The sequence below is a fragment of the Diachasmimorpha longicaudata genome, chromosome 2 (genome assembly GCF_034640455.1).
Source record: "Diachasmimorpha longicaudata isolate KC_UGA_2023 chromosome 2, iyDiaLong2, whole genome shotgun sequence".
Lineage (NCBI taxonomy): Eukaryota > Metazoa > Arthropoda > Insecta > Hymenoptera > Braconidae > Diachasmimorpha > Diachasmimorpha longicaudata.
This window is the reverse complement of record NC_087226.1, coordinates 9,352,854-9,365,428: the sequence shown is the minus strand read 5'-3', so window position 1 is coordinate 9,365,428 and position 12,575 is coordinate 9,352,854. Positions and strand designations below refer to the sequence as shown.

At 39.9% G+C, this 12,575-nt stretch overlaps 1 protein-coding gene across 6 annotated transcripts in view; it reads right to left on the bottom strand.

The window, feature by feature from the left end:
- Positions 1-12,575, bottom strand: part of LOC135172709 (ephrin-B2) — a 228,783-nt gene that overhangs the window by 9,346 nt on the left and 206,862 nt on the right. Inside the window, exon 1 of one of the 6 annotated variants that reach the window (XM_064138996.1) lies at positions 7,205-8,310. The exons of the other annotated variants lie outside the window; for them this stretch is intronic. Within the exon in view, the coding sequence (XP_063995066.1) occupies positions 7,205-7,323 (119 nt within the window). The 5' untranslated portion in view covers positions 7,324-8,310. Of the gene's footprint in view, positions 1-7,204; positions 8,311-12,575 lie in introns of those variants that run through there. 6 annotated transcript variants of the gene reach the window in all.

Sequence of the window (12,575 nt, the reverse complement as noted above, 5' to 3'; positions counted from 1 at the left end):
AAAAAAGTGACCCACTTGATTATAGGTGTAAGCCGGCAGGTAGCTGAAATCCACTGGGAATTGTGAAATGAAACATCGTCACCCACGGCCCATTGCGGTCTGCTCTGTTTTTCAAGTTAACCCAAATGGGGGCAAGATAAATAGAATTATATTGCATCAAAAGTCTATTCCCATGGTATTTCCAATGGTCATTATATGTATTTATGTTGATGGCCATCGAATATTAAAGCAATTACCGTGTGTTCCCCAAATTGTATTATTACCTATGGTATTTTAAATGTTAATGATGGAAAGCAGCTGTTGGGCGTTTGAGACAGGGATATTTTTTTCAAAATTTACACCGACATTCATCACACTGCCCGATGGCCATCGTGCTGTTCGTGGTCTCAGTTTACAAATTCCATTTAATAAAGAAAAAAAATTTTTCAACTTTTTTCTTCCCATCGAGAATTCGAGAGGGGATGTGCCGTGACCCATGAAAACTGAAGAAAAAAAAAAAATTGAAATGGTGTTGAACGCACAATAAAAGTCTGCCCTAAGCGCCTACTTGAGGGATTTTCCACTTCGTTTTGTTTGAGAAAAAGCTCAAAGAAGTATTCTTCTATTTTCGGAAACCCGGTGTTTCACACATTTTTTTTCTTCATTCACCGTATCTTTCTGTAGCTGTCCCCTTGAAGTTCGGCCAGTCCGATTGGTGTTCACGTGTTCACCAAAAGAATAAAGGAAAGACGAGTGTGTGCGCGCCGGGTTTCGCAGGCTATTTTGCTCGAAAGCATATATTTTTCGTTTCACAGTTGAATATAACCACCGCCCGGGTTTTTCGAGGTCCAAAACCATTGAAGGGAGGGATGCATCTTTTTGGGTTTCGCCTTTGCCTTTGGGGCCTTCAGTCAGGTATAAATTTCCGCGGCGTTCTTTTTCGTTATCCCTCAATGTTGGGGCAAGAGAGACAGATGAGAAACGAAACGGGGAAACGTCCACCCAAGAATCGATTACTAGAAACTTTTCGAGTTCTGGGCCTCTGCTCCACCTCCGTCTCTCACAGCCTCCTCTCATTCTCCAAAGCATTCACATACATCGACTCACCATGATACACACGAATATGAACGAGATGGGCCTCGATAGTATAGCCAATGGCTCCCATCCTCACCTGGAGGATTCTCAGAATTGTTAGTCACGTTATATTTCATTTTATGTAGACATGTACACGCGAATGTGTGAGTGTGTATGTGTGTGCGTGCGTATGTGGGTTGTTTTTTACCTGCTATATAATCGAGTTGATCAGGGCCCGGAGTAGATCCATCAAATTGGAAATTTTCGAACAATACGATTATAATTACCAATGACTGTTGAAAAATATGATTTTCGAAGATTACATCCGGACGTTATCACATACCAACCCACCAAATCACCGGGGGAGATTACACATTGAAGATAATATCCATCAAGGATGGGGGCCCGCCCGGAGAATGAAGAAATAAGAGATATACAAAGTGTGGAAGAGGAATGCCAATATATACACTTTCGTGAGAAGAAAAAAATTAATGAAATAAATAAATAAAATGAGATCCCTCGGAAGTTTATTTTTCATTTTGATCTCTTTTGGTTTGTTTTAAACCACACGGATCGATCATGTCTGACGGGAGTGAGCTTGATGTTAAAAATGAAAAAGAAGAGGATTAAATAACAAATTAAAATTTAAAAGTGGCTGGGGCTTATACACGTGTTTACGAAATACATGACGTGTGCGTGCTGGGGTACACGTGTATATACTTTTCACTGTGGTAAAAAAAATACGTCCCATGGTGGAATCACAACATAACTCACGGCGTAGAGGGTAGAGAACAGAGTAGAGCAGCTGTTTCTTTCTTCCTTTTTTTTTTTTTCTTAGGGCCATTGCACACGACTGTCCGCATCTGCCCTCTTTTCCAAGTGGAGGTTCCACTCAACATTTTTTTTTTCCGGATGAAATAGGGACTAGTCGAGTAGCTGAATATGTGATCCTCATATAGGGGCGTTACGCTTCGTATTTTCCTCCACCGCATTCTCGAAACTCTATTAGCCGATCATCTGTGGTAAATGAATTTAAAGCCCTGTATTCTACATATTTTTCAACGTAAACCTACATTCATTCGAGGAAGTATAAAGTACAACGGCTCATTAAGGCCCCCTTTTTTCCACCATCAATTAATATTACTAGGTTATTAAAGTGTCTAGTCGCCGGATTTGGAGTTTTAGAAATGAAACAGTTATTTTTGGGCCTAAAAAATGTTTCCGATGGCTCCGGTAAAAGTCCCTGTTGCGTGTACAGTCAATTTTCTTGAGAGCTACAGCTGAAATTCCTTGTTCTCCATTCTTTCATTTCGATTCATTTTTTATTTTCCTTTCCCTTCGTCTCATGGACAAAGCCTTGTTCCTTGATTTTTTTTTTTCACTGACATGACGTAAATACAAAACCAATCATTATCCAAGTTTATATTCTCAAGTGAGAACAAATTCAATGGTGAAGAAAAAATTATATCCCCCGAGGAAAGTTTGAAACTCGCATTCAGAGAACTCTTGAATTAAATCATCGAGTGGTGTGATTGTGCAATAGTCGATGGGTAATTACATTATATCGTGGAATACTGTGGGCGATAATATTGAATTCATGTTGATGGTGGTTTTTTTTAATTCTTTCGTAATTGGGGTATTTATTGTTGAATTGTCACAGTCGCTGGCGTGCGACAGCTCTCGAGACGAAATGCCACAGGCGTTGAGATGACGGGAAAGAAGAGAAAAAGAGGGAAAATTAGTAAACCTATAATCTGAATATACTTTTGAAGCACAGGTGTCGTATGATGGGATGATGTTCTCTGATCACACTTTTTTTTTTACCTCTTTTTTCAACTTCTATACAAATTTTCGACCTTATCTGTACGATCGATGTCTCTAATTCAACGGTCAGGTCGTATGGAACACGAAGTTGACGTAATTATCCGAGACAAGCTAGTCGTTGAGTTCATTAACAAGGCGTATATACGTCTTTATAGTGAAAGAAAACGGCTTCGCTTGACACCCGATACTCTGCTTCCCGTTTCGGCCTATTCCTTCAGAGTCCTCTTGCCAGTATTATTATGATTTTATTCCTCACTTGGTTTTGTCCATTTTTTTTTTTTTCGGTAGGTGGACGTCCGACACGCACGGAAAACACGTGTCATTTGGTCCCTAAGTGAACATGATGAGAATCCATGTAAGACATTCCTCATCTTCATTGAAACAAACCTGAAGCATATTATTTTCAAATGGCTGTGGAATCTTTTCCTGGTATATGAGAGAGTGAGATAAACGGGACTTGTGCGTGGAAAGGAAAAGAGCCTCGGGACCATCAAACTTCACAGGCTAAAGTTGTAAAAAAGGGAGGAGTAAAAATGGGAAAGAAGTAGGTAGTAGAGAATAGATGCAACGAGGTAGAAAGCCGGTTATCTAGATTATGGGCATTTCTTGCCTCCGAGGAGATCTCGTGAAACAGGACGATTCATCGTGAGACTTTGAGAAGTATAAACCCAAGTCGATGGTTCCTCTACAGGTTTATCGGGATTCTTGGTGACTTGGAGAGGAAAAAAATGAAAATTCATAAAAATGCTTGAGTGGAGAAGTTCCGAGTTGTTGAGCTGAAGCAGCTGTTAAAAGAATCTATCTTCATTGTCAGTGAAATAATCACGCTGGGAATGGGATGCCAACACGTGATCCTCCGTAATAAGGGGGAGAATTCCTTACTTTTTTGGAAACAGGAAACGTAATTGGATATAGGAAAATTCTCTTTTCTCGGTGAGTCAATGTGTGTGAAGGAATAATGTAGGTCCTCATGTTTCTCGTGTATCTCAATTCTTATCTACCATTATTGAAATGGAATGGAAATGGATTAATCACTTGTGGGTTTAGGGCTCATGTAGTTCATCAATCTGGAATGATGGTATTCTCCTGAGTGAATATTTGGGCGTGAGATAAATCCCCGGAAGCTACGCTAAATGCGATCATCTTGAGGATCAAACAGGGATATCTCTGGTGCTTCAACCCGGACACAACCGAGGTTAGCATTGAAAAATACCTCCTGGAGGTGTAACATCGAGGAGTCTTGCACTGCGTGCAAGCATTGAGGTGCTTGTTTCGTCGAATTGCACGTCGTGGTAGCAGTTAATAATGTTTCTCATTCTTTTTTTTTCCCTCCATTTCTTTTTCAATTTCTTGCCGACATCATATACTATACTTTTATATATTATGTATATAGTTTTTTTGACGCGTTGAAGAGCGACGTTCGTGAGAGGACGATCCCTCAGCAAAATGAGAGACGAAAGTGCGTGTAAGCGCCGCAGGATAACGGTTGCTCACCGACCGAAAGAGGGAGAGATATGTACACACGTATATAACCCATACATTATTACATACATATATACACGTTTGAAACACCCCGAAACGGTGAATGCGCCGCTCATTACGGGATAATGGGTTATTTCGATCCTCCTCGAATTACTCACCCGACAATGAGGGATTTGATTTGAAAAACTTGGTGTATCCCAGGGACCCACCCATAAGCACATATCTTTTCTCCATCCCCTTCACATATTTTTTTTTTAAAACTCATTTCTCTCATCTTGGCATGGAATGGAAAATAAGTTCAAGAATAAAGCAAAATCTACGGGGGAATGAAATTTTAGACACAGACGTGTAAATTGAATCGGTTCCTTGTGAAGACGATGAAAAATAATATGAAAACGCAGATTTCATTGCACCTATCCACCCACCCCCTTCACTTATCTTCATCTCACTTACTCCTTCTTGTGCGACCCTAAATTCTCTCCTCCACCCATTGCCACGTTACATCGGATACAAGAGCCGGCTCCTTCATGGATTTACAAGCGGTCCGTGCCCTCATACGCACTTTGTACATTCTTACCATCCATCTCATTCTTCTCCTCCTTTTCTTTTCTATCTCTCATTTTTCATTTTTTTTTTCTCTCAACCTCTTCTCTGTTTCGCTTTTGCACCCAGTTATATGTATTGCATGTACATCCCACCCTTGCATACATCAGAGCACTCGTCTTTATCTCTTTCACTATCGCTTTTGTGTGTCTCGGGTCTCCACAAAGAAATGACTGGCGTCCGAAGGAGTCTTCCGGGTGCCTCTCTTCCAGTGTGTGATGGGGCGGAAATCTCTATTGTGTCATCGGTACACTAGTTACAAATCTTACTCCAGTGCGTGAGTTTCAGGGGGACGAGAGAAAAAAAAAAGACGAAGAAAACTAGAGAAAAGAATTTACACCGATTGTTGGTCTCTCAGGGAGGCCATATACACGATATAAAACCACGGCTATCTTAATTTTAAATTTCACATAATCTCGTTGAAATCTTCATGGTTGGTCGAGTTTGAGGTCTCATGGGGTTACCCAAGCAAAGAAATCAAGAAAAACCAGACGAGGTAGAGAAATAAGTGTTGTCGGTTCGAGGGCCACATGACGGCTACATATTTTTGATACAACAATTATTATCATTTTTTTTATGGGAATCACTCGGTGTGTATACAAATGGGGCTCATCTTTTTTCCATTTTTTTTTTTCGTTGTACCCCCTTCGTGTTTTGGGCGCATTACGATATTGGGAGGCCGCCCTGTTGTAGTTGCATGAAATTATACACGCGACAAATTCCCGTGGGTGCTGTATGTCCGACTGGTGGTTTATTTTAAAACCCCAGATAGATCAGTCTTTTTTTTCCTGGGGGAGAGGGATTTTACAAGTGGTTTTGGAAATCACCGGCACCGGCTTTTTCATTTACAGGGGCTGTTTTCTCACAGGAAGCAGCTGCACCAAGCCGCATCTAACCCTTGTTTCTTCCATGTATCAGTGTTACTCATCTTGTTTAATCGTGAAAAATTATTCAAAAATTATCAGTATTTTAACGGACAATTAAAATGAAAAAAAAAATCATGAATATGGATGAGTAGTGAAAAAATATCAATGTGACCTGGAATGTGAGCAAGTAGAGGGCGCGAGAAAGTGCACGTGCGTGCAGTACGTGGGCGTGTAACCGTTGCCTCCTTGACTTCCGGTTTTGTACTGTGTTTGATGCCAGTTTAGGAGATAATGAACAAAATAAATCGCTGATGTTGTGAAGAAAAATACAAGTGAATAAAAAAAAGAAACAAAATGAGAACGATCTTTTGTTTGGGGCCAAAAGAATGTGAATGAAAGAAGTAAAAACTACGTTAAAAAAGGAAATGCCGAACAATGGCCAGTGTTTTGATTCACCAAAATAATTTCTCCACCCATTTGTAATTGTATCGTTCATTTGCTTTGGACTTTTTATTTTTCAACGTTCAACATTGATGTATGATTTTTCACTGAGTATCCATGTCACGGAACGAAGAATACATGGAGGAGGGTGATTTACATGAATCGAGAAACGAACGTTGAATCGCCGCTGTCAGGAATTCTCTTCAAGGAAAAGACCAAAGGAATATGTTGGCGGAGGAGATAAGTACGCATTGACGACATATCAAGAATGCTTGAAAGTTTAACAATGCGAATTCAATGTTAAATGAATATCATCGAGTATAAAGCACGTTCATTGATTACTAAAACGGGTTTTAATAAATTTCCTCACGTCACCCAGGACACTTCGATAATTTGATCGTCCTATCAGTGGTTGAATTTAAAATTTGCATAATACAAGCTGTAGATCCTAGTTTTGAGTGTACATGTGAGTTTCGATCCGACGGCAAGCGAGTTTCACCTCTCACAGCTATCAGCTGAAGGATAATAAAAATAATAATAATAATAATAAAATCCCTCCCCTCCCCACACCTCGTCCCTGAGAGTCTTAGGAATTTCTACGCGGAGAGATAGGACTGAGAATATATAACACCATAAAAAAAAAAATCTCGTTTTGTCGGTTTTATGACTAACGAAAAGATGGTACTGGAGGGGTTTACCTGGCTCCGAGGGGGCGCTGTGTTACCGGCATCGAAATCACCGAGCTTAAACATCACATATGTGTAACAAATATATGTTATTACATACGAGAACGGGATTTTCTCGGCTCCCTTGTTATTGGACTCGTGATATAAAAGCAGACTATTGAATGCACCAATCGTATTTAACGTACGTATAGCGGGGTAATAATGCATTGTAAAATATAATGACTATCATAGGATTGTATGAGAACTTACATTGAATTCGTCGTGTTCCAATACATATTACTGGTTTTCGCACAATTGCTCACAGTCGACAGCAATACTGTTTGCAGACAAATGAGGAAAACCAGAGTTACGCATGACGGGGAAACCATCGTAACAACTGGCCGATTGGATTTTTATTGTTGGTGCACAATGGAGAATATTAGTGCTCCTTTTGTTAATAAATCCACACACCACCACCTTCGTCGTTTTCGCTGTCTACCACCATCCACATTCCACCAAAACCAACCGACCACATCCATACACACTATTACACTATGAAGATTGATCCACTTTGATTCTCCACCTCGTTACAGTCACACTTTTCTGGTATTTCCATTCGTAGAATAATGTGGATTATCGTAATCGAACTTTTTTTTTTCTTTTTTTTCTTCACTATCACTTTTGGGCTCGACAAGTGAATTTTATTCAGTGATCCTGATCATTCATTGCGTTACTATGCTCGGGTATATCCAATGGTAATTGTTCCGCATACCGTCAACCCTGACGTTTACCTCGGAGACGCCGGAAGTGTTTTGCATTTCCGGCTACAGTTACGATAAGACGGTATACAGGGGTTCTAAACGCATCTAGGGTTGTGAAACACTCGAGTTGTATCCGTGAGAATGGGCTTATCACATGTGTTAAATTATCCAAATCAATTGACACAATCCCATGTACATTCTATTCCCTCAGATATATCCTTTATTACTTATTCCACCATTTGCCTTGTACGCGTTAGAGTAAACTAAGGATAAAGTACACCAGCAAAATGGAAGTAAATATCTCGTCTTTTTCCATCAACTTCCGTTCACACGCGGTTTCCAGCACCTCTTCGACCAGTATACCACTCAATTTTATCAATATCCAATCAAAGTATGAACACAAACACCCACAGAAATGATAAACAAAAATAAAAAGTCAATGAACAGGAAATAACATGAATCGCTTTGTTATCGAATACCCGATTGTCGGTGAAATATCAATTATTTGTGTATGTAAACGCGCACTGAAACACATACACGAGTACTCGAGTTTTGGTTGAATGAGAAAACTCGGAGAGTTTGAATATAACACAGCCTTTCCGAGTGGAGTCGCAACCGCGTCTGTTGGCCGAGGGGATTGTCGGCAGCAGGCGCTTCGTTGATGCCTCCTACGATTTCAACCGAGGACAGCCGGAGATGTACGAGTACCTACGGCTAAATTCTTCCCCCTCATCCCCACTCCAGCAGCATCACATCAGCCCCTTTTCCTCTCTCTAACTTGCCACGATATTAAACAAAAGTTGAACGGCTCCATGCATTTCTCCACTCTCACTCAATCATCCGACATGTCATGGATTTTTATTTTATTTTAAAAGCTATAGATCTATTTTATCAGGATATTGGTTGAAGCGACCTACAGCCATTTCCCAAAGTAGTTGAAAAAAAAAAAAAATGTAGTTGTTTCGCGGTGGTCTGCGGAGACAAATCACTTGGCTTTTTCTACTTGATTTTTTTTCTCTTTTTTTTTCTTTCGTATTCATCGACCACTTATGTCGAGAGTGTCTCTCTGCTCCTAACGATGACAGCTACATCTCGATTTTGCTCCACTTTGAATTAACTTGATTCCACTCGCTCAATTTACTCGACTAAATTTTCAACGTCATTATGAATCCATCCAACATTTTGAACAGTGAATATACGCTGTGGCGCCATGATTTGAAGAATATCCGGCATTCCCAAGATGATATTAGACACACATCTCATACCGGCTCTTTTAAACTATCCGACCTATGGAAAATAAACCGGTATCTACCCACGAAGAGTCCATGTCCGACTAGTCACCTATCGAATCCGAGAATTTTTCCATGATTGTCCAGTTAAATTCAACCGACACATCAATACAACTGATTGGTTCGTGGCTTTTCGAAAGAATAGATTGAGAATGAATAAATGAATGTGGGCAGTGAGGATGAAAAAAATGGCCCAAAGACGAAAGAGGATGTGGGATAGGGACGAGTTTTGAGATGATAAAAGAAGGGAAAGAGAAGGCGATCGATGTAAAAGGAGTAAAATGGGAGGATTGGGTTGGAGAGGAGTTTATAATAAAATCAAGTCACGCTCGGTAAGTCCAACATCTTTAAATCTTTCTCAAACAAACTCTCTCGAGGCCCCGCAGGTCGGTACTCTCCGATCGCTGACCCCATATCGAATCTCTCCGTACAATGCCATGTATTAAAACAAAATGTAAGCCACTGGGTAATTCGTTCTTACGATCTATTAAGGCCCCTACACTTGATGGTGAATATAGCGACAGTTGAGTTATAATGCTCAGCAAATATTTGTCTCCGCAATTCTTCCAAGTGTTGTAGACGCCTTGAGGTAGAGGCAGAGGTAAAGTGTAGGTACAACATTTTGAGGGTGACTTTTTTTTTACTCCGGCTATACAAACGAAAATGGGAAAATAAGGATAAGTGTGAGTCCTAAATATACAAACTTCCTTGAATCGTCTTTTGACTGTTCTCTAAGCAGTTTTCACTTTTAGAGCCCCAACTGAGGGCCCCCTGCCCTCGAGAGTTATTTGGGAATTATTTCAGGGACAGGTGTGCGTTCAGTATGTTTTCAGATTTCAGTCAACGAGGGGATGATTCATCCCGCTGTGCATCCCACCGAGGTCAAACAATAACTGACCAGCCATTCCTAAGAAGTTTGCCAAAAGTCTGTCCCAAGCGACGGAGGAATGGAGGGGGTTTCCTAATGTTTATTTTATAATAAGTGGACTCTAGTTTTCCCTTCTTGTTTTCTTTTTTTATTTTCATTGCTTTTCTTTTTTCCTCTCCCGATAGCTCAGAGCGATGGGAGGACAATGGAGCCATATTGCCTCATTGTTTTTGAAAGTTTCTCCAGCAGTATCATTGGCGCCATAGAGTCACGGTCGTCGTCACGATGTTATTTTTCTTTCCCTTATCCCTCTCTTTTTTATCCTTTAAGCTTTTTTTTTTTTATATTTTCCCAACAAGCAATAAGCTTCGCCTCTTTCTCCTCTTCTCTCTATACTGTTACTCTTTGAGGATGGAGATATGGAGCGACACGATGGTAACGAAATTTTCCCGGTATTAACCGTAGAATAAAAGCGACCCGTCCGAAATTAGGTCGCATTTGTGACGTTGGCAATTTGAAATTTTATTCTATTTTCTCACACGATTCTATTTACTCTCTCTCTCTCTCCCTCTCGCTCACTTTTTTCAGTTTGTATAAAGAGAGGTCAGACTTGAGTGGAACAATTTGCACGGCAATACTTTACGGTGCTAGAGGCACATTCTTTATGGTAAAATGAATGTTAAAAAAATGAGATAGATTCATTGCTATAGGAGAATTGGTGTATTTATTCACGTGACATTGACTGTGCTGATGAAAAGAGTGAAGAGAGATAGAGGGATGAGGGGATGGGGGCGAATACACAATGGCAAATGGTATTCTATTATTCCAGATGGGCCTTGTATCTCGGTATACTTGTTCGGGGCTGCCAGAGAATGCAGCCCATGAAATCATTCCCAGATATCTCATCGTCTAGCCCCTCTCCAAACCACAACGTACAAACCCGAACTAATGCAACATATAACACGGAATGCTTCTTGCCTCCGTCATCCTGACTCGTTTCCCCCCTTGTCCATTCCAGGGCTCCCTCATGTTTAAGGGCCTCATTTCAACTGTGTGTATACTGGCATCTCATGTGGCTCAATCGTTCATCATCTCCCACTAATAATCCGCTTTTCTACACAATGGATCAGCTCTATATCAAATTTCTCCAATAACAATTTTTCTCATCCGTATAGGCTATATAAATTTTTGTTTGGTCTCCCACGAGTGTTGATATTATGGTGGCCTCTGTGTGCAATCATTGGGCAATCCATTTTTTTTTGGTATTTATCATATTAAATGCCCTTGTCAGACGAGACAACCTTTTTCCACTCGATTTACTAGCTTCCATGTCGCGTCAATATATTTATACATATAATTTTGTTTCTGGTAGCACGGGTGCACTGTTGGAACAACATTCAAATTTCATTGCCCCGCTCGTGAATAAGTTTAACAAGGGACAGAAAAGATTATTGAATTTTTATTTTACTCAAAGTTTTACGAAATGGCTGATTTATTAGCAGCAGAAGGATGAAGACTCATCTATTTCTGCGAACATTTCAAAGAATTATAAATATTTCACAGTAGAATTTATTTTCAAATTTTCAAACAGAGACGGAGATATTTTTTTCATTGCATCCTTAAATGGGTGATTCATTAACATTTTAGAAAAGCTCAAGCTCCCCCTTAGTAGAGAATTTAGTGAAGCCTGTCTGACGATGCATATTCAGTTTTAATAATTTGATTATTCAAAATCAATAACTCATCATTCTTTCTTTTGTATCTTGATTTTATGAAGCGAATTGTCGCCACGTTTTACTATGGTCCTCGGCGCAATTGGGTTTAATGACAGTGAGTTAGCGAGTTTATCATGTGTTCACACCGCTTTTGTGCGTGCCCTTATGATGTACGTATTGTTGTCAGTGGGAAGTGACTCACGATTTGACCATCCGGAATTTTAAGATCTTGTTGATGGACCCTTGTTCTTTGAAAGAAAGAGGGCCGTAAAGGAAATATAAATAGAGTATTTGGGGTTCAATAAAATCAGGAGAGGTGCTTCCGAATGCGTGTGAGATTATCGGGGGGTGAAAAAAGCACATGGGGGAGGAGCAATTATATATAACTTAGTGTGTTGTAAAGCAAGAGATCATGACTCAGAACCGATCGCGATTCGCTCCTGACGATAGGACAGGAGGAGAAAGTTTAGCTTGAATAACCTGAATTGAGCTCTTGCATTGTAGTCACGAGCTAGTCGCCACGAATTTACCATTTAGTATTATTAATTTTTCTAGCTTTTCGATTCTCCCTCTGTCCACAAGCAAGATAGTCATTAATAGCAATTAGTCTTCTTGATGAATTTTTTATGAGTTGTTATAGTCGAGTTACATTGCACAACCGATCCCAAGACTTGTTTTCCATAATTGTCTAGACACGAAACGAATTAATTGCACGAGTACATCTATACGAGAAAGCTGTTATTTCCACTATGACATAAATTGGTTAATGTTTTTCATATCCCACGCTACTATCGTCATGAGAGCACAATTATATTAAAAAAATGTCACAGATTTATATTGTTATTATGTAGTAATATACTGTTGTAATGATTCCAGGGAGTTTTACGAATCGATGATATGCTTTCTTGGGAGTCTTAATGCGAAACCCACTGGATCTCGATTACTCACTTCTCATTAATCTCGAATAATATGAGTTCACGACACGTAAGCATAATTTGTTTTTCTCTT